The sequence below is a fragment of the Ambystoma mexicanum genome, chromosome 4q, assembly GCF_040938575.1.
Source record: "Ambystoma mexicanum isolate Mex_15411 chromosome 4q, UKY_AmexF1_1, whole genome shotgun sequence".
Classification (NCBI taxonomy): domain Eukaryota; kingdom Metazoa; phylum Chordata; class Amphibia; order Caudata; family Ambystomatidae; genus Ambystoma; species Ambystoma mexicanum.
Genome location: NC_090928.1, coordinates 131,073,926 through 131,096,973, shown reverse-complemented (window position 1 = coordinate 131,096,973; position 23,048 = coordinate 131,073,926). Strand labels below are relative to the sequence as shown.

At 45.3% G+C, this 23,048-nt stretch overlaps 1 protein-coding gene across 2 annotated transcripts in view; it reads left to right on the top strand.

Moving 5' to 3' along the window:
• The window catches only part of PEX7 (peroxisomal biogenesis factor 7), a 1,557,721-nt gene continuing 1,534,673 nt past the window's right edge, over window positions 1–23,048 (top strand). The window contains exon 1 of one of the 2 annotated variants that reach the window (XR_011268107.1): window positions 1–187. Coding sequence is in view for 1 of the 2 variants with exons in the window: in XM_069607655.1 (XP_069463756.1) it covers window positions 79–187 (109 nt within the window). In the remaining variant the exon portion in view is untranslated. The remainder of the gene's footprint in view (window positions 188–23,048) is intronic. The other variant, XM_069607655.1, reaches the window with a different exon arrangement.

The window sequence follows — 23,048 nt, the reverse complement described above, 5'->3', positions numbered from 1 at the left end:
TCAAGGGAGTGCTAGTATGTCAACGCGCCCGACACTTGGAACACGGTTGTAGCAGTAGTAGATGGCAGAAAGACGTGGATGATGCAGTACTTCCGGGTTCCCGGCCGTCATGGCTACGCGGTGGAGTTTTCACCCTACTTCCCCTCGCGCCTGGCTTGTGCCACATCCCAGTATTATGGGATAGCAGGTGAAGTAGCCACACAAACACCACCTGTAGTGCTTCTGTTCTTTTCCCCAGGGAGGTGTCCCATATCTTCCTTAGAATCACATAGAAGCCAGCAATGCAATTTTGTATGAGGGGGGAAAAAGTACCATTTTTTTCTTAGTTTTAAAATTATATGTTCTAATAAGTGCACAGCAGAGTGGTGCAGACTGGAATGATGGCAATCATAGCGGCGTAGAGCAAAGCTATTGATCATGATTAATTCAAAACCTTGTATCCATCGCTTTTGTAGTGCAAAGAGGCTGCCTAAATGGGGGGAGGCTGTGCTCTGCAAAATGCAGTTAGTTTACATTACACTACTTTTTAATTTTTACTGAACCTCCAGAAATATATTTCTCATCCATCATTCCTTATTTTCCTCAAGTTGGTAAACCTGCCGAATAAATAATTTGAATATAATGTTTGAGCTACTGTTGTATCCTCTCCTGCCGGTGCGCCGGCAGAGGAGAGAATGCATGGGCCTCACCTGGAAAGCCGGGCCGGGGAGAGCAATGAACACACACACGTTGTACTGGCTGTGCCTGGAACTGCCCCCGCTCGTGCAGGGGCGGGCTCTTTATTTATCAGCGCCTTACGTCATCGCGCTCGCGGAACGTAAGGCGTACATAACATTCCTTCTTTTTCCTAACAAATTGTACTACTACGTGATCTACGTAACTGTGTTAACAAGCCGGTTTAACTTTACTGTGCATTCTAGTCCAGCACAGTTTTCTTTGTCCCCTTGCCCCCAGTGTCACTTCACCATTCATAGTCTTTTAATTTTTCTGGGGCTCTCCGTGCTGTCCTTGACGCATAGTGCCCTCGTCTAGGGGCTGTCCCCGGACCTGTGTCCCCTTGTGGCTCACCTTTCTCACTTGGTGACGCCTCATCCGGTCCATCCTGTGGTTCGTCTGCCTTGTGCCTCGAAGCTGGCTCTCCCTCGGGTTGATGACTCTCGTCCTCCGGCGATGGCTCCGCTTCCGAGAGCTGCTGGTCTCCTCCATCAGTCCACATCTGTGGTGGCACCTTCTTGAACCATGAGGCATTCCTGGTGATTAGGCGGTGCCCCCGTGCTGCAGTCACCATTGTTCCTTGTCTTCGGGTTATGGTCCAGGTGACCATGTCATATTGTGTGTCGAGCGTAATCTTCGTGGGGTTGCGCACCACCAACACCTGCTCACTAACTTGGTGTTCCGAGTTCCGTGCATGTCTCCTGATGCTCATGTGCTCATTCGCCATTTTTCTCTTGTGTTGAGTGTGAGTGCTGTCATAGGTGTCAGTGCCTCTGCTTGGGTGGTGCGGAATGGATGAGTTTATTATTGTTCCATACATGATGTCTGCCGGTGGTAGCCTGTTAGGCGATCCTCTGCACACCGATCCACTGCACACCAGAACGCTGCTCACATTTCCCCGACACCTCCCTCCAGGGTTCGAGGCTCATGTGATTCGGTTTACCCAAAGGACCGAAAGCTCCGTACCATGTACGATTTACGGGCTCGGTTGCAGCCCTTCCTGCACTGGCAGTTGCCATGGAGAACATACAGCAGAAGGGGCGGCGTTACACCTCCACGCCGATCGTTCACTTGCTCACGTGATCCAGAGTGGCGTTTCCCACGTGACCTTGGTGGACGTCACATGACCCCGAAACGCACAGTATATAAGGCTTGAGGCACGGAACACTCATTGCTTCTCAGCTGTCTTCCGACCCTGTTTGGCGCTACGTTTGGATAAACACTACTGGTTTACCTTGATCTTGGAACTCTCTCTTGGACTCCTTCGGTTTACCCCTTTGTACCTTTGCTTGGAACTGTTTACCTGTTGCTGGATTTCTGACACGACCCTAACTTGTCTTCGGATCATCCCTTGGTACCTTGCTGAACTTCTACGCCATTTCCCTTTTGGGATTCAAGTCACGCCTTCAGTCCTACAGGTGGCTTATCCTGCATCCACGCTTATCTGCGGTCCTCATGTTCTAGGGACCGCCTCATCTGAGTCTCGAACCTCCCTCCTAGGTTTCCTGGGTTTTTTCAAAACACCGGATAGGTAAGGCTATTCAGATCCTTTGGTTCTTGTGATATATTGTAATTGCCTCGTTCTTTTTGACAGCAGCATCGGTGTTCCAGAGGTTCTGTGGATCCGGGAAGGAACATCTCTCCCACCTGTGGCCCCAAAGGTCGCACAGCGGGTTTCTTTTAGTTCCCCTGTGCGTCGCTTGAGGACGGAGGTTTCAACGGTCTACACGACACTGAAGTCAGAACATAGCCCCATGGAGCTATGGGGTGTCAATCGATAATTCTGTAGGAATCGGTACAGATCTACTCTCCAGGGGCTGGAGTGTGTCCTGGATAGGCATAGCACTTTATTGATGGTTCGCATGAACCTCTCTACATCGCTGTTGGCTTGGGGCCATCTTGGCGTGATGTGGTATTGGATGTTCAGATCATCCAGGTACTTCTTGATCTCTGTGCCCTGGAATGGCGGTCCGTTATCGCTTTTAATGCATCGTGGCAGGCCATGGGTGGTGAACATCTTTTCAAGGGCCGGTATTACCATTTCCGCTGCTGTGGATGACACAATCTCCACCTCCGGGTACCTTGAATGGTCATCGATGGCTACTAATAGGTATGTGCCTTCCTGGACTGTGCAAAAGTTGATGCTGATTGCGTCCCATCTTGATGGCCCCCGCTCTGCCGATAGAATGGGTTCGGGGCGCGGCGGTGCACTTGTTATCTGGCAGGGGAGACAGGCTGTTATGAGTTGTTGCACCTTTGTGTCGATGTGTGGGAACCACACTCGGTGCCAGATTCTGGCTTTGGTCCGGGCCATCCCTTGGTAGCCTTTGTGGGCCAGCGCTATGATTCTGTCCTGTAGACTGGTGGGGATTACGATCTGTGCCCCTCTCAGCATGAGTCCTTCACTGGTGATGGACAGGTCTTGTCGTATCGGGAAAATGCATGTGAGGAAGTCCCTGGCCTCGGGTGTGTGGTTGTGCACATTTCGGAGAAAATATTTCCATTTGCCTGATATGATGGAGTCTTTGACTAGGTCACAGCAGGGGTCAGTTTGAGTGGCTTCTACCATGTCTTCGATGTTGACCGCTTTGGGTTCCATAGTGTGCACGACCTGGCATATGTGCTCCTCGGTTTCTTCTGCCACATACACTTCCCCTGGGGTGGCTGCCTTCTGGTGCTGGGATAGAAAGTCTGCAGGGTTGCTGGTTCCTGGTTGGTAGGTTGGCTCAAATTCGTATTGCTGCAGGTGTAGCAGCCATTTTCCTATCCTGGCCCTGGGGTGCGAGGAAGATCCCGTAAATGTGGGTATGAGTGGCTTGTGGTCCGTGTAGGCTCTGAACTTCCGTCCATAGAGATATAGGTGGAAATGCCGGCATCCCCATTACACTGCAATGGCTTCTTTCTCAATGTGTGAGTAGCGTAGTTCGGTTGTGGTCAGGGTGCGAGACGCGTAGGCGATTGGCTTTGTCTCTCCTGTCTGAGCAATCTGAACGAGGATGGCTCTGAGGCCGACAGGGCTGGCGTCAACATTTAGTTCTGTCGACAGTGTGGGGTCATAGTAGGCCATTGTAGTCTCGACCGAGAGGGATGTTTTAATCTGTTTGAATGCTTACTGGCAGTTGGGGCTCCAGGCCCATTTCGGGTTGGATTTTGTGAGTTCTCTGAGCGGTTCGGACATTGTTGCCAGGTTGGGGATGAACCTCCCGCAGTAGGTTGCCATTCCCAAGAAGCTGTGTACCTCCGTGGGTGTCGTTGGGGGGGCAGGGGGGGAAGCTTCCTTGATGTCCGCATATTTTGTGGGTCAGCTGACACCCCTGCACTGTCGTACCCGAAAAAAGTGATTTCGTCCTTCAAGAATTCGCACTTTTCCCGGTGGATGGTCAGGCCTGCGGCCTCCAGCCTGCTGAGCACCATTTCGAGGCGATGCATGTGCTCGTGTCTGTCGCTGGCGTGGATGAGGATGTCATTGCTGACATTCAGTACTCCTGGGATGCCCTGAATCACCTCTCGGATAGCCTGCTGGAAAACGTCTGCCGCTGAGGTGATGCCGAAACGTAACCTTTTGTACCGGTGTAGGCCCAGGTGAGTGGAAAAACTTGTGATATATCTGGAGTCATGATGCAGTTTCAACTGATGATATCTGGCATTGAGGTCAATTTTAGAAAATATCTTCCACCCCGTGAGGTCCGTGATAATTTTGTCGAGTGTAGGGGTGATGTGTCGTTCTCGCTTTATAGCTGCATTGGGAAGGCACATGTCGATGCAGATCCTCACCTTTCCCGGTTGCTTCGGCTTCCTTGTCACCACCATAGGTGATACCCACGGTGTCGGCCCAGTTACTTCCTCTATGATTCCTGCCTTTTCAAGTTCTCGCAGTTCTTTTTCGACTTGGTCCCTCATGTGGAATGGGGTTCTTCTGTGTCGCACCGCTCGGGGCTGTACTGAATTGTCGATGTGTAGCTTTATAAGTTTTCCTTTCAAACAGCCGATGCCTTTGTGGAGGCCTGGGTATTTCCTGAGGAGGGTGGCGATGTCTGTGGGGTCTGTAACATCACAGATAAACTGGATTAGTCCCAGGTTTTCCGCCGCATCTCCACTTAGTAGGCATTCGATACTTGCGTTGACGACGTATACCTTTGACTGTATGACTCGGTCGCCTCTACTGAGCGTTGTTCTGAATCGTCCCTCCACTGGTAGTGGGGTCTTGCACCCGAGGTGAGCTGTTTGTCTCGTTGATGTCTTCTCTCGGTTGTTGGCGGTTGGCGATTTGGGCTATTGTTTCCGTTGTCGGCGTTAGTTGGAGCTTCTCCTGGATGGTGCTGATGTGTGCCGCTCTCGCGTGTGACAGTTCTCTTTGGCGCCTGTATTCAAGGATCCTGGCTAGGGAAATGCCCTTCTCGCTCAATACCATTCTGCGTAGTTTTCAGAGTGCATGCCGTTGATGATTTGGCCTCTTATCTCCTTCTTGACGTTATCGAATTCACACGAGAGTGCGAGTTTTCTGAATCTCGTGTGGTATGCGTCGAGTGTTTCTTCCGCGAACTGAATGGTGGTGCAGAATATGAAAGTCTCATAGTCCGGGTTCAGTTGTGGCATGAAGTGGGCTGTGAGAGCATCTTTGGCCAGTTGGTAAATGTCTGAATCATCTCTGATTACCAGAGAGTTGAAGATGCGCAGGACGTTGTCACCCACGTTGAGTAGAAGGTGAGACCTCATCTTCGTGGGCGTTGTGATGTCTTTGCAGTCCACCATTTCGAACTTCTGGATCCACAATAGCCAGCGGGGGCCCACTGACAATGGGTCGGTTAGGGGTCGAATGGTCCCAACGCCATTGTTTTTCCCCCTTGTGGTCGAGGGGGATGGTGTTGCGGGTGATAGTAATGCTGCAATTCTCGATGGCGTGCCGGGTCTGGGTGTGGACAGGCCAGTTGCCATGTTGTTCCAGCGTCGATGTTCCTCCAGTTGACGTGTGCGAGTGGTGAATGCTCCTTGCCTTCGTGATCCTTTTGTCAATGGGGTGTCAATGTTCCCCGTGGCACTCCTCTGTTTTGCATGCGATGCAGTGTCTCCTCCTGCGTTGCTAGGCCTGATGATGGCTCCCTGTACAGACTTCAGGTTCACACTGTTCCAGACTGTGCACTGCTTGGCAGCGTTTTTGGCTGTCTGAGCGTTTTGTGGGGAGATGGAGTAGAGGATTGCAGGAGAAGAGGTGGAAAAGATTTTTTTTCCGGTTGGGAGATGGGCCCCCCACCGTGCTTCCACAAATTCGTCCGTTTCGAGGGCTTGTGGGCCGAGTAGAATGTTACACACGTGATGATTTGTTGATCCGTCCCTCGTCGCCAGTGTTGTATCCTCTCCAGCCGGTGCGCCGGCAGAGGAGAGAATGCATGGGCCTCACGTGAAAGGCCGGGCCGGGGAGAGCAATGAACACACACACACATGTTGTACTGGCTGTGCCCGGAACTTCCCCCGCTCGTGCCGGGGCGGGCTCTTTATTTATTAGCGCCTTAACGTCATCGCGCTCGCGGGACGTAAGGCGTACATAAAAGCTACTTCAATTGGTCATGCATGAATAACACATGTTATCAATGAAACAGGGATATTTCTGCTCAGATTTGTAAATGTTTCCGTCCTGATGACATTGTTAGCTCAAAAAAGCAGAAACGCAATGTGTCAATGATGATTGTTTTATGAACAATACCAATATAACTAGGGAATTAAAGATAGTGATTTCTGATAATATTGGACCACAAAATGAAATGTGGGTCTGTGATGAATTAGACTGTAAAGTGTACATGTTAAAATTGATGTTTGTTCTCATTCCCGCACTCCCCAAAACATTTTTTCAGTGATATATTTGTACTAATAAAAAATGTTCTTATTCGGATGGCCCTCATATGATTAACCCCATGTTCAATTCAAACTCGTTTAATGCATTTTTGAAAGAAAAAGACTGAGAACTGAGTTCTCTGTAAACACACAACAGCATATTATTTTCTCTAATGGCCATGATATTTCACAATTGATGGTGCCAGGAGCAAAGATCATGATACGGGAATATTCAGCATATGATGCGCACCGTATAAATGATACATATTATTTTTCTCATGGAACAAACACTATAGTTTATTACACAATGCATGAGTCCGTTTTTTTTTTCAGTACTTCACAGTTTCACTTTTATGTGATAAGAAGTTTGCCAGCCAAATAAAATATGATCCATTGAGGTAGAGAGGTTTGCACAGGATTGCATAGGTTTGCCTGAATGTTCTGCTGCACAGTAGGCAAATTTGTGCGCTTTATACTGCACATTTTCCTGTTGAAACTCTAATTGTCCTGGGTAAAGGATGGATGCTTACTAAGTCCTGGCATTTCAGCTTACATCATTCTGTATGCTTGTACAGTATTTGTGGGTTTTCTTTTGTCAATATTAAACCCAGGACTCTCAGGGCATCTCACAAGGGTTAACTTGGGATGTTAATATGTATTTGTGACAACATCTGCTCTAAGTCAGTATTTCAAACACCAATGCTCCTTATTGATATTATCAGGGAAATTCACCATCCATCAATAATCCAATACCCAGAGGTTGGTGAGCATCTTTAATGGCAGTCAGCAAAGCAGGCATCAACAGGACAGGATGGCATGAACACAACCCGATCCCAGTGTCCCGATTGAGCATGAAACTGCAAACTCATTTCCACAGATTACATTTACTTTATACCGTCTCATAACACAGTCTTATATGGAAGGGGCATGCCAGACAACATTCGATGACAACAATATAAAATGCATCGGGTTGTCTCCTGCCTATTTTACAGTCTTCTCATAGTACAGCACATGAGCTTCATCTACCTTCTGATGAGCACACCCTACAGCACTGAGCACACCTTACAGCACTGAACAGATGCATTTTGATACAATTTCCGTAAGTCCGAAGTATCTGGTTCAGACTACAGTTCTCACAGGACTCGGCCAATACCATGCTGCTTAATGTTTCTAATTCTAGATACTGAAGCCGCCTAGCTGAGCGAAGTGAGAACAAGGTGGTACTCTAAAACATGCTTGTCTGAGCCAGAATGGAAATACGTAAGAATTGAGTAGTCAGCGAGTAGTCAATGAAGCCGGATGCATCTTGGACATGCGCATGATAACATGTGCCTAGGTCTAGTCAAGGCAGAGCAACACAATTCAATGTGGCAGATATTAACAATAAGTCATAGAGGATCATTAACTTTATAACAGCATATTTAAATGTTCACCACACTATGGATTATGTGAATATTAGTTGCATTCTCACAAAGACATACAGTAAGTTACACCACATGGAACATGTCTTCATAAAGCATACTTTATTTGACCTCCTGAGAGATGCTTCAACAACTGGGCATTGTTATGTTATCTTTCATTTTAGGACCCATTGTGCACATTATATGCAGCAGATTGGTTTCAAATTGTCCTAAGGTACATATTGTTCTATTCATATTAAGTAATTACATCAGAAAGCCTTATAGTGAGATTGGTGGTGTAATTGTACACATTTAGAATAAAGTAATTCTATACCAGAACATCTAAAAATATTTTGAATGTTTCACTGTCCAAAATTGTATATTTCATGTTTTCCGGATGGGTATACGTTTTAAGGTGTGGATGCATGGCAGGGTGTCAAAAAAAAAGTCTTCCCATTTGTTGCTTATTATTAGACCCTAATAGTATAGACATTCTTAAACATCTAAGTATAGCTTGTCAGCCACTGAAGATTAAAGGAAAAGGCGATTTTAAACATTTTGTTTACAATGATATTTCAGATCGCAAATGGGAATCCCTGCGCCCCGATTCTTTTTTTTTCATTGAATAACAGCAATATTGGTGTATGTAGCAATATGAATAAGTGGCAGGCAAAATTCTCTACACTTGAGTGTTAATTTTTTTATTACATGCTTTTAATCTTTCAAGCACTATAATTGGCAAGTAGCAAAGAACAAAGAGCATTTAAACCGTGAACAAAGCTATGTTTAAGGTTCTGGATAATAATTTTAAAATAGTCAGAAATTCCTCCCTGGCTTCAAACAAAATCGCCTATATACTGATCAAAGCAACAAAGGCCAAACAAGGTTTTAATTGCCTTCATTTTTAACTTCTCATTTACTTTCCCTTTGAGGTGTGATCACTTACTTCCACCCGGGGGCAGCAAAAGGGTTCCACACGTTCCAGAGGTTCAGCCTGTAGGAACCACTTATGAGGAAAAAGCCTTTTCTTTATTGTAAAGCATGGAATCTTAGACTTGATGGTACTTAAGCTAAATTCGTGCTCAACATCATATGCATTTAATGCCTCAATACTTTTCTGAAGCCCTATAGTGATGTTGCTCTTTTATTTCACACCACCCGCTCATGCTACGTAACTTATTTGATAGCTACCAGTTTTAAGGGGTACATTTTGTCTCTCGGGTAACGAGTCTCTGGCATCAGAGGTATGTGGTATAAATGGAAAAGAGGCAAGAACACAGCCGTGTCTTGCCCTCATTACTATTCAATGGCTTGGTACAATTGCCTTTACCGTTTAGTTTAACTCTAATTTGGTTATTATTGTGTAATACAATAATTGACTTTAAGATACTTGGGCCTATTGCCCATTTGCTCACTTTAATTGTTTGTTAACTCGATTAAATGAAAGTGACAAATCCATAGAAGCCACATATAGAGGTGGGTTACCAGCTTTGTTGACGTTTTTTGTTACAATGGAAATTAAAAATACATTGCCACCTGTTGACGTCTTTGATCCAAAGCCAGTTTGTTCTAGGAAAAGTATATCAGCTTTAATAGCCCATTCTTTTAACAACAATGATGCAAAAATAATAGTTGTTAATTCAAGAAGGGCTGTTAGTCTATAATTCATCAGACATTCTCTAAGTTCCTTTTTGAAGATGAGAATCGAATAAACCTGCATTCAGTAAGAAGGGAGTTTGTTAAATTCCACTATCTTTTTAAATAAACAACACAAGATCATGGCCCACGAGTCAAGGGCTGCTTTAAAAACAGTTACCAAGCACCCAATTACGGGGCCCTTGAAGGCTTTTAATTGACTATACTAGAGTTTATTTCCTCTATGGAGAAAATCTTTTCATAAATTAATTACTGTTACTTGATTTTTATTAACTGGTAATGCGTTATCAAAAATGATTGCGTTAATAAATATTTCCCAGTCTTGGTTTAATCATATTGTCTATGGGTTTATTTATCAAATGCCCAAAACAATCTACTGTTTTGGTCCTTTAATAATGTGCAACATTTGTGTCCACTTTACTAACCTCTGTACTATTTTAGTCAGTGTGACAAATCAACTTCCGGGGCACCAGTGGTCCAGGGATTAATATTGGTTTCTAAACCATCAATCAGCCCCACACCTCTAATACACCAGAAGGGATCCGAACAGATTGGAAACACAAGCAAATTATAAACCTTCTTATCCAATTTTTGTAACGTGGACGGAACGGCAGGCTTATCTCCGAAAGGTCATGGATCATTGGTTAGTTGCAACACAGCGAAAATCCAATTATTACGCAATGATGATAAAAGGCAATGTCCAGTCAAGGTTGTATAAATATATCGACTTTGATATTATCACAATAGACCGTTCTAGCACACTACGAAATACAATCCAACCTGTAAAGAAATGTAGAGAACAGAACGTTTCAAAGAAGGAAAACAAATGCACTCTGGATACTGGCAGGAGGGTAGTCGGTATAGTAATTAATCACAATAGTTCAAGGATACTTGGTTTCAGCACAAAGGGAGCAATAGGCTGTAAAATGTCACTAGGGGCCTTCGGAGAAGGACCAGGGGGACAGAACCATACTGTACCATGTGCTTGTAGATGTTCTTGGTTCTCGACAGGGTCGAGTCGGTTTCAGGGCACTTTGCAGCTTCTGCGACAGAGTTCAAGATGGAAGGCAGCTGCGGGTATCAGGCGGCAACCAGTTCGGTGAGCGAAGCTGAACAATCAGCTGCAGGCTGGCCTACATGGCGGTTCAGGGTCAGGAATCGTTGTCTCTGTGCTGGTCGGTGGTCCTGAAGCACTGGTTGAGGGGTCTCAGATGGCTTTAGCGACTGCAGTGTGACGACAGTCAACGGTGCAGCCGGTTGCAGCTTGAGGGGCTCGACTGGCTTGAAAATGTCCTTTATGGCGGACATCGGTAGATGTTTGTTGATGCACTTCTTCTAGCTTCCTCACTGGGCTTGTGTCGTTCTTTGAGGATGGCCCAAAGCTGAGGAGAGTGTTGCAGGTTGCCTTGTCCTTGGTTTGATTCAGAGACTCTCGGGCACTTCCCAATTTGGAAGGTTGCTCAGAGTCTAGCAGAGCAGGGCACGCTGTGTGCTGGCTGGGTACCGGTTCTGGAGCTGCTGGAGGGTCCTCTAGATTCAGTAGCTCCCTCTGTTCCCTGGGAGTTGTTACAGGGAGGGATCTTGCGTCCTTCTTGGAGGTCCTGGCCTTCCTTAACTGGCAGAAGATGTATGGCAGACTGTACCTTCAGCCAGGGCCCAATGATGAGATTGTCCTTCTGCTTCTGTTGAAGCCTTCAGATGATCTGCCAAAAGAGGGGCTTGGCCCTCTCTTTAAAGCCAAATGGATCACAGGGATTAGTGTAGGCTAAGCCTACCTTAATGAACCAATCCTGGGTACCCACCAACACTCTCCTATATGTGGGAGGTCATAACCAGAGTGCTTTGCAACAGAAAAGGTAAAGGGGTGAAAACATGTAATACTAAGTCCCGCCGATCCTCCTATCTGTTGTGGATCAAAGGGTCTGTCTCTTTAATGGAGATCTCTGTGGTTCCTGACTAAAGCGGCAGGTCTCCCTTCTAGCTGCGGCGAGACCAGACTTTCTGGCTCTGTCAAACCACATACTCGTACCTTCTGAATTGGGTCCCCCGCGGGGATGACTACTGTAAACACGCAGTCCCAGACATGACATTTCACTCTCAATCGAGGGCGAAGGCTGGAATCAGGCTGACACCCTTGCATATGAAAGGTTCTTGGGGTTTCCTATGTACTTTGTAAGCCTCTGTAGCCAGGCCCCACGTGGGCCTGCTTGAATTACTTTGATTATTATGCAAAGCGCTGCCACCAGCTATAGGGCTCAACTAATGGACACAGCAGATCCATGGAGCCTTTAATAATTACTCAGGCTGGCCACGGCAGGGGGAAGGTTTGGCCCTTCCCTTTTGGAGATGCATCGTGTACTACTCCTATCATATCCCAACTAAGTATGAAAGGAGGGATGGCGCCTTTGGGCTGTGTCAAGCAAGAGTACACAGGTCTATGCATATGTCATACAGTGAGCATAGGAGAATGTGTATGGATTAGCCCCACACATTTTCCAGAGGTTGATCTTTCATCATTCAATTTCATAAAACATTTTTTTGAAAGCCCAGGCGAGCGCACACCCACCGTGTAGATGGTCGAATTCCTCACAGCCAGTTCTTAAAGGCTTGTTTATTTCTCTTAAGACTTTTGCATTTCTCAGCAAGGTCAACCTCCGGATTTTTCATCAGGTCTCGATTTGCTTTCCATAACTGTCATTTTTGCATCACTATAGACCAATTGTACCTATGTATTTCTCAATATTAAATGTTTTAATTGCATTGAACATATTCCTTACCCACTGTGCTGATAATTGAATCAACCATTCGGTAAACGCCTCTGGATCTCCAGCTACGTCAAGTAGGGAGGACATGTATAGCAGAGAGAACTTAAAGCTGACATCACAAAGTGATAAACTGTCAAAACGTGAACTTCCGAGTTGACTAAATACCTCCGTACCCAAGCATCAGTCAGAGAAGTAAAAACAACTCCCTAACCAGTTATTGGGGCCACAGGTGGACTGGAACTGTAGCACCGCATACCCAGGCAGCTAGAAAGGAAAGGACAATATTACTACACAATAATATGCAGGACAACTATGTATGGACCAGGTAAGTATCCTACCTAACAGGGCACCAGTAGTAGATCGAAGGAGTGGGAAAACCTCCCCTCGGAAGATAAGTGCACAGAATGGAGAATGTTCAGTCAATGTTCCAGGGAAGCAATCCAGATGAAAAAACCAAAGTCCAAAGTACCTTCTGTAGCCAGAATTGTGTCCGGGTCGCCAGAGTTCAAGGGAAATCCAGTAGCAATCCAACGGAAAAACCAGAGTAAAAAAAACAGAAGAAAAATCACAGGTCAGCCAAAATCCAGGGAAAAATCCAAAAGACAATCCAGTAAACGGAGCCAAGGTCAAAAGCCACAAAAAACAGGAATCAAGGAAACAGACACCCAAAACACCACTCGCAAGGAAAGCTGAGAAGCACTGAGTAAAGGATGGTTGGGCCTTTTATGGGCTACTTCCTGATTGTGTTGTCCCGTTACTTGGTGCTGGTCACTGAGCAGGAGGATATCGTGCTTGCCGGGCGTCCAGGAGGTGCCATTGCAACCTCCAATCATGCCGCACTAAGCTATGTGCAGGCGTGGCCCCAGACATGCTGTCGAAAGTACCACAGCACTGGAGAAGCTGAGCGGGAGACCCATGGTGTCCCAGGGACCCCCGGTGTATGGCGGTGAGAAGCCAAGATGGCCCCCGGAGTCGGCATGGAGGCGGGAGTCTGGGAGGAGCCTGACAAAGGGACCGCGGTGGAGGTAAGTTCCTGACAGAAACCAATCTGATGTATTTAGTTGACCACCTGATCTGATTTCCTCTAGGAACCGTCTCCAGAGCACCAATCCCAGCTCAGCTGTTAACTTGTCATCCCAATGGCGCATCTAAAATGCATGATCACTATTTTGATTTTGCTCTACGCTCATGTTTTCAAATAAGAAAAAATGTTCGATTATAACAAAAACATAGTCGGGATTGAGGAAGACACCTTATTTTTCCTGGTGAACTTGCCTGAGATATCCCCAGGAGCCCTCCCGTTTACCATGACCAACCCACAGGACTTTATAAATTCTAACCATAAAACGTCCAATTATTTTATTGTATATTTGCTTCAACCGTAAGGTATATCCTTTCTTCCCTGGTTTCTCCAGGAGTAAAGTGGCTCTTGCAGATTTTTTCATTCAGGTCGCTGGAGATAATCACGTTGCTTTTGCCAAACAAGCTATTCTAATATTCAAAAATGAAAATGATAAAGGCCATTATCTCATTCATGTGTGAATGGCCAGGCTATTAATATATTAGTAATACAAATAACTGCAATTCTCCAGCGCTGTGCGTGCCTGTACAGGTGTATTAATGAACTTGATTTCTCTGTCAGCAGCCTGTTACACTCCGGCGGCCGTGGGTGCCCGGGTTCTTCAGGCGGAGCTGGCAGTTCCTGTGCCGACTGGGGGACACTGCATTCTGAAGATCCTAGAACTTCCTGGTGTTCGAGCTGCTGTGAAATGATCATGTATCCCGACATATGGCCAATCCGATGCCCAGGAAGTTAGTAGTCCTGCCAGCGCAGAAGTAAAATACCCACACAACACCAGCTGCACGCTCTTCAACGGATTTCCTCCTGGCAGGTGGTGTCTCCTGTATTGCTTCATTTTCTTTCCTGGTTTTCTGAACGCACGGCTCACGTTTCTTGGATTGACCTCTGGATTACGGCATATCTTGCTTTTGGATTCCTCGCTGTGACTTCTGTATACCTTCTGGGACTTGGTTTGATTATTTACTTCTGGTGAATTGTGGCTTGGAATTTTGGGACAGCACGGGTGTTTCGCTTGGTGAAAACCTGTTTCGTATCCCTTGGATTACCCTGCTGTAATTGTGTTTTGCATTCTGTGTTTTGCTTTATCTCCTCCCACCCTCTTACATCGTCTATTGGATACTTTCCTCGTTCCACCCAGGTCAGGTCCTTGTGGACTCTTTATATTGGGCCCTCCAAGGTCATCATCAGCCCACACCTGGTGAACGAACTCAGCACCAAGCAAGTTACCTGGCCTATGGACTTAGGCTCTTCTGGGGGTAGGCGTACCTATGTAGGTTTCTTGTCTCTCAGCTTCTTTAAGGCCTGATAAGGAAAACGGGGGAACAAGGTAGTGTGGAGTTAGGATGTTTGCATATAATAATTTTATTCTCCTTTCCTGGCAGTATGAGAGAGCAGTGCCATAAACCCTACCTTTTTACCAGAGTGCTCCCTTCAATAGAGACTTTTCCTCGTGCTTTGGACTTGGCTAAAATGTTATTTGTGTACGCAACTGAGGGCATGTAATGGGTGTTTTACGAAAAGACCAGCCTGTAAAACCCACTTTTAATGGGACTGAATGTGTGTCTCATATAGAATACATTTTCCTTTCGGTTAGGATCTGGGGCTATATGATTTCGAGGTCCTGGAAGAATCGAAAGTGATCATAATTTGATCACTGTAACACTTGGCTTCCCTCCGAGCAAGAGCCATTAATTATGCTTGGCAACCCTAGCTCTGAAATTCAAATTGTAGGGAAATCGTGGAAAGGGATCAAGTGGGCTACCGTTAATTCACCCATAGTTAAAACCAAGATTTACCATTAATTGTTGCCTGATCCTGAACGTTTTCTGAACATGGGTCTTTTGGATGATGAAATGTATTACTCATTTAACAACTTGGTCAACCATTAATCACTAAACCTTGATTCCTCATTAAGAGGCATGCTATTAGAACAGACAAGTGGTATGATGGAGAATGTAAATCAGTAAAGTCTGTGAAGGCATCATGAATTAAGACACAGACAACAGACTTACAGTTCAAACAAAATATATTTATTAACTTAAATGTCAGGATGGTTGAAGGCCTAACTTGCCCTATGCTAAGGTGGGATTTACCTACCTGAATGAAACTAAGGAAAGTCTGAGTCAAAGAGTTCAACTTAAAAGTCTGTCTTTTTCAAAAACCTATCCTTGCCTCACAACTAAAGCCAACAAGTGTGCAGGGATGTCAAAGTTAAAAGAAATAGTGTTCAACTCAAGCTCTTTCCAGCTCACAGCTTTCTTTCAGCTCTCCTTCCCCAAGCATAAGAAAGTTCCATGAAAAAATCTTATCACTTTCTCCAGTTCTGGGCGACAAAGTTCAGAACCAATCCTTGGGGTTCCCTTCCCCAAGTCTCAAGTAACAAAATCCAAAACAAAAGTGTCTTCATACTCCGTTCCTAAAACAACAAGTGTGGTCCTTCAGATCTCAGAGTTCCTTTCCCCTAGACGTCAACTTCGCCACTTATACTTGCTTCAGTCTTTCAAAATGTCTTAACAAAAACACCAGGTTAACCTGACCCTCTTTCTGGTTTACTTCACCAGTTCATTTGCACTGGCCTCTTTGGGCTGTTTCACAGTGTCCTTATCTTTCACTATTCAGTGCTCTCTGGTCTAGGTCCAGTTGTTATACCACACGGTCTACTCCTCACAGGTCGGTCAACGAGGATCCCCGACCTCCTCTGCCCACATAAGTTCGTTGGGACTTGCTCCTGCGCACCAAGACACCTCAGCCGAAACTCCTTTAAATGGCCCCTTGGCTTAATTTGTAATCTTGCGCTTCTCCTTGATGGCCCCGTGGCTCTGCCACCACGTTTCACACACCTCTTGCCAAGCTGTGGCCTTGCTGCACTGCATTCACTCATTAAAGTTCACTATTTGGTTCCTTTCAGCCTTTAATGTACTTGACATCAAGGTTTGAGTTAAGTAGTTGCGCAACATATATTTAATATTGGTTACTTTCAGTTCAGTGTTCAATGTGCACTTATGTTGCTTAATTATATGCAGTAATTGAAATGCACTTGTTTGCTTCAATGTTAAGTTTCCACTTGGTTCGGTATTCAATGTGTGTTTATTTGTGTACTGTTCCCTTGCGCTCCTATGGGAGCGCCACAGTGCTGGAGCAACTTCCCAACACTCACCAGCCTTAAGTGCCTCTTCCCGGTGGTTCCTGTGACTACCTCTCAGCTGCTAAAGCCAGGAAATCCACCAGCGCAGGCTCCGCTTGCTCGCCGTGTGTTTCCTTCCACACTGGCACCGCCAAGGCTTCTTGCTGGACGCGGAGAGTGTCCACTATGGTCCGGGCTCCCCTGCAGCTCCTGCTGCTCGCGCTGGGCTATGGAGGCTCCCAGGCTTGTGGGAAGTAGACAGCCCACTCAGATTTGCTCCCACAAGTCTTCTGGTGTAATGGCCAGCGTTGTGGCTCTTTCTCCGGTCTCACCAAGGTTGCCTCTACACAACGGTCTCCTGCTGTTCACTGTCGCTCCCCACACATGTCTCCTTGTTGTTCTCTCTCCTACTGGGCTGGTCCCTTTTTATACACCTGCAGCCCCTTGACACGCTGCAGCTGTGCATACTTCATTAGCTCTGGTTGACCATAATTAAAGGAACATGCCTGACCCTCACAGCTCCTTGCAGGCATCTTCATCCCTATACTAAAGTGGTGAAAATGTGTAGTCTTCATCACTCTTAGTTGCCTCTTCTTCGTCCCAGTACTGTCAAGTGTTACACGTGGGAAAATGAGGGGAACTGGCTTGTAATGGCTTATAAAGGTTGGGGGAGGCTTAGGTTGGATGTCAATACAGAAAGGGGGATACCATGTCTCGCCCATCTGACATTTAACCCTTTTGGCCTTCTTTCTGGTACGTCTGGAATAGTGGTATCTCATCTCCTTTTCTTGGTCAATGGGACATGGATAACAATATCCCATAACTGCCCCTGGAATAGAGCGTTCTACTGTCCCGTTTCAGTAAAGGAAAGTGTTTGTTCACGCCCTAAGCCCATCTTGCGTAGAGGCACTCGGAATGTCTCCCAGCAGGCTTTCCACTTTATGGTCTCATCCCAATTAGCTGATCTGGAAGTAAATTGCTCCTTGTAGTCTTTTACTGTACAGTTATGTGACACACTGAATAGAGCTTTTGATAAATTAACACCCACTAATTTAATATTAAAAGCGAAAGCTATTTCAAACCAATGGTTCTCTCCAGACACCTTGTCAACTAGGCAGCTTAAATGCCTGGCCGAAAGAAGCAGGAGAAAAAAATCCCTCCAATATTTTTCTTTCAATGTACAAAGAGGCAGCTAAAAATTACCAAGGTGCTATTTTTAAATCTAAAAAGGACAAACTGGAGGAACGAATCATGGGGGCGAATCAAGCCCCAGTGAGCTATTTATTATTTTGAACAAGCTCAAAGCTTTTTATTATTTTGAATTAGCAGCGAGGGAGACAGTGCGGTGGACGTGTTTGTTTTTCAGCAGTTCACAGTCCAAGCAGTGTCAGCATCTGTGGCCGAGATGAAACCCACGTCCTGTAAGGGTGAAATTTTTCCAGCCTCATATTTTAAGGATTACTTTACTATCATTGCCCCATCAGTTACGTCCTTCATAAACTGCTCCTTTCAGGAGGGGTTGGTTCCTGATCATATCAAAGAGGCCTGGATCTCCCCACTACTAAAGAGGGTCTAAACCCAAATGAGCCTGTTAACTATCGACCTATAACTAATGTACCTTTTTTGTTAAAAGTTATAGATAAGATTGCTTGTACACAGTACGATGCTCTTGTGGAAGAGCAGGGAATTTTGGCTAAAGGACAGTCGGGCTTTAGGAAGAAGCATGGGACCAGAAATGCCCTGGTGGACGTCAAATCCTGCTTGGTTGAGATTGTGGATCAGGGTAGTTTGGCCATGCTATTGGTGGTAGACCTGTCCGCCACCTTTGATTTAGTGAATCATGATATGATGGCGGACAGGTTGGCCAAGGACAGTAACTACTCTAGGTTAGCAGTGAACTGGTTTAGATCTTTTCTTGGACCAAGGAAGGCTAGGGTTGTGAGGGGGACTTTTGAGTCACAACAATCTTTACTCAGTTGCGGAGTACCATAGGGCTCCTGTGTCTCGCCTCTGGTTTTTATTTTATATATTCCAAACCCTTATTGTATCTCCTAGATGGTCTGGGCGTCAAGTTAGCTAATTATGCAGATGATACTCGGATCATTCTGGAGCTCTAAGGATCTTATGAAGCAGATCCATTGAAAATCTGCAAGGCTTTCGAAGCTGTCAAAGCATGGATGGTAGAAAAATGTCTTGCCCTAAACAATAAGAAAACAGAGATTTTGATTCTTGGGAGTGCTGCGAAGTGGAAAAAACAGGATATTCAGTATGAGGCCTTCGTGATAGGGGGCACTAAAATACAGGTCTCCGACCATGTGAAAACCCTGGGGGTCATTTTTGATCGCAACCTAAATTTCAGTCAACACGTGTCTTACTTGAGCTCCTGCTGCGCTTATATGACGCAGCTGCTTTGGCAGATACGCCCGTACTTATCTGAGGAAAACAGGGCTCTGATTGCAACAGCTACAATAAATTCCAGGCTGGATTATTGTAATGGGTAACTGGTTGGCTCCTCGCAGGCAAACGTGAAGAGGCTGCAGACCATTCAAAATGGTGCAATCAGAGCCGTGTGCGCCCTGACGCATAGAGATCATGTTACTGCTGCCCGTAGAAAGCTACATTGGCTCCCTGTTCACCAGAGGATTTGCTTTAAAGCATCCTGTCTGGTCTATAAATGTCTAGCAGGTGATGCCCCAGGTTACCTCAGTTCACGAATCACGAGGCTGCCGTATAGGCGCATCTTACGATCGAACAATAAGGACCTGTTGATACAGCCTAAATGTTCATTAAAGCGTTTTGAAGGCCTGAGCTTTAATGCCTGGGCACTGAGGGTCTGGAATGATCTTCCGCAGTCTCTAAAACAGCTACCGTCAATTCAAGAAGGCCCTGAAGACACATCTGTTTGATGGAGGAGGACCTTAGGATTCTCCTCTCTCCCATCAGCTCTCTCTCGTTGACTCTTCTCCACTGTTCCACACCTCTCTTTTGTGTTCCTTGTTTGTCTCCAGTCACGTGAGCGCCCTGTGGCCTGCAGGCCTGTTAGCGCTATATAAAACTTCTTTAGAATAAAATAGAGTACTTTCTGGAAGGGAAATGCTGAATACTGTGTCTCATCTGACAACATCTCATTCCCAATCCCCAAGGACTCTCCACCCATGTGATCCTCCCTCGCTTCTCCACCCCCAGGATCGGCATCCAAGATTGATGGCCTTTCCCTGGCCACGTATGCAGAGGATCTCAGGGGAGTAGGAGTGAGAATACCCTTGGTTTTCTCACAAGTCCCATCTCTTGAACTGCCTGAAAGGTAGTGTTAATAAAGCTGACCTTCGGACGCTGAGAGCTAACTATAAACTTCTTATTAAGACTAAAAGAAATACTCTAGCCCGAACTAAGCAGGACAACTTGGAGGAAGCAACCATCTCTGGTGACACATGTACATTTTGGGAGCTCGCTAGCGAAGAGAGGGAGGACAGGAAAAATGAAATAGTCTCCGGCATTACTCCGAGTAGCTGGAGAGACACTTAGAATTTATATGGCCCAAGGGAAAAAACATCTGGTCCTCTATTGGATCAGGGAAAAACTCCTCATGTCACCGAAATGCAATATCATCCCTATTCAACTCAGTCATTTGGAAGTTGAGAACGCCATCAAATAACGACGAGGGGGAAAAGCTCCCTGCCTGGATTATATTCCAATAGACTTTTACCAGGACGAATTGATTGTATGGAGATATTTTAATGTGGTCCTTAGGCTCAATAAGATGCCCCCTTCATGCTAAACGCTATCATTGTCCCCCTTGACAAGAAAAGTGGGAGGGACCACCTAGGGAATTATAGGCCCATTTCCACTATTAGATGGTGTTGGGACAATTTTTGATAGGGCAATTTATGAACAACTCAGGCATGGACAGTGGAAAAGGGCATAATCAACCACTTACAGGTGGGCTTTCAGCTCAAAACGAGTACTGTGGACCAGGGATTTTGTTTATTGTTGATTGTGCAAAAGTACATTATTTGTCTACCTCAGAACTGCTTTTTACAGGGTAACACAAAACAAGTTATGATCGGCACTGGCTATAAGGGGGGTTCCATGCAATCTACTAAATATTCTTCAACAACTTTACTCAGAAAACAAAGCGTTGTTGTGCTGGCGACTAGTCAGAGAACTCACTGATCCCTTTGCTCTGCCTATAGGGCTGAGGCAAGGTTGTGGCCTCGCTTCGCAATTGTTTTTAATCTACATAGATGACATGATCAGTGAATTGAGGATGAATTGTCTGGACCAGCCAAAGTTGGGGTCCGAATCGTTCCCTGTATTGCTTTTTGCAGACGACTCTGTGCTATTGGCCACATCAAAAAAAGACTTGGAAACAACTGTGTGTGCAGTCATGGACAAATGTGCTGAACTTCAATTTCAGGTTAATGCCGGGAAAACGAAAAACCCTAGTCTTGCGAAATAAATTTAGAAAATATAAAAAAATTACATTGAATGATAACGGCCTAGCTCTCGACCAAGTTTCCCATTATGACTATCTGGGTGTCAGATTTAATGCCTATGGACATTGGACAACCCAGACGCTTAAGTATATGGTGGGGCAATATTGACGTTCTTGAATACCCATGGAAGAGGTGCCATAAACCCTGCTAAGATGCATATAGTACAGGCAAAGACAGCTGGCCTTTACGGGGCAGAAATATGGGGATATGCTAATAACAACTGAATTTGTCATAAAGAGCCTTTTTAAAGCATCTTTTCAGAATGCCTTCTGCATGCCCTGGTCCTTGGCTTTATCTGGAACTATGCTTGAGGCCCATAGATGGAAATGCAGGCCTTTGCCCAGTATTATATTGGTTAAGAGTATGGTCAGTCCCGGGGCTTGTGAATTATCGTAATGTAATTGAGCATGTCCTAGCCTTGGAGGGTGGAAAATCACTCCCATGGTGGTTCATACATGTAAAAAGTGTTTGTATGATCTAAACCTAAGCGAGCTATGGGATGACCCCTCCAGGATTACAAAAGGAAGTGTGGAAGTCGTTAAGACAACAGCCGACGAACTGGCAGAAGTCCCACTCATTGACGCCTGCAGTGTTCGACATATAGGTACATTTTTATCTCACTGACAAGTACTCCTTGAAATTAAAAAAATATCTGGATGTTGTGTGCCCACCTTCGGCGCAATGTCTGTATTTGAAAATGAAATTAAATATTTTGAATACAGCGAGTTATACCTGCGCCTGGACCGTGGACGGTAATGACCTGTGCCCAGTGTGTGGCCTAACCAAAGAAACCACATGTCATGACTTGCTCTTCTCTGAGCGGTATCAAACTCTTCTTGCTAGGTTTCTGAAACCGATTTGTAATGCATACAATCAGTGCTCCAGATAAGATTTGTAATTGTGGGTATTTTATTCTGTATTTTTTTAAAATTGGGAGTAAATTTATTTTTAGGCAGTAAAAATGTAAGTCCACTTCCCAATGAGAGTATTTTATTTGCAAGTAAAAATGCCTTTTAACTGAAAAAAACGGAAATGTTTTTGTAATATTTATTTCTTTGCACCTAGTTATTCATGCACATTAAAAGATGCATGTTCACTTCTTCCGATCAGGCATTTAAAAATAGTAGTTTCTTCCTGTAGTACTATGGCACTACTGGTCCAAACATATCCTGGAGCTGTGAGGTTGAGGACGAGGGCAGGGGTGCAAGCTTCTACATTTCTTCTCCCTATTTTTTGTTGGGAGTATTTGTACTCCCTATTTTAATTTTCTGGGAGTATTTGCCAATTTCAAGGGGGTAAAACTGGCTGATACCTCCCTTATCTGTAGGGCTGCCAACAATGTAGGTCATGTTAATCAAGCCTTATCGTGCTAAGGCAGACACATGATTATGTTTAGCCAGTTATATTCATCAAGTCTGGCTCAAGAGATCTAGGCTAATGAAGTCTGCGCATAGGGAATCAAATAATGAATCTTGGCATGTCAATATTTGTAAATATGTATTTCGTGATTTTGCACTTTGTCATATTGCAGAGTTTTGCACAGATCAGAATGTTTACACTCTTGTAAATGTTGCACTACCAGCATAGTTTGTATTTTGGCCTTGGGGCTCATCTTTTATTGTACACACAGATGTAGATGTCCTTTAATCTTCCCGTTGGTCGTTTTTGTATTATATATTACCTTTTTTTTTTTTTAACTTTGTTTTTATTGACATAACACAAATAAGGTAGGGTGCACGAGCAATCCCTACCAGCAATACACTAGGCCAACATAACTGACAGTGTTTTTCACTTTTTACTCCCATCCCGCCACCCCCCAACTTTTTTCAACATAATTCCCTTCCCCCACCCCCACCCTCCCCTCCCCCCCAACTTTGCAACATACCAAGCTTTGAGGTTTTTGCAGGCTACGGAAGCAGCAGTGAGAACTTTCGAACATCATTATATGCGTTTGTTGTACAATTTGACATCGTGGGAGCAGCA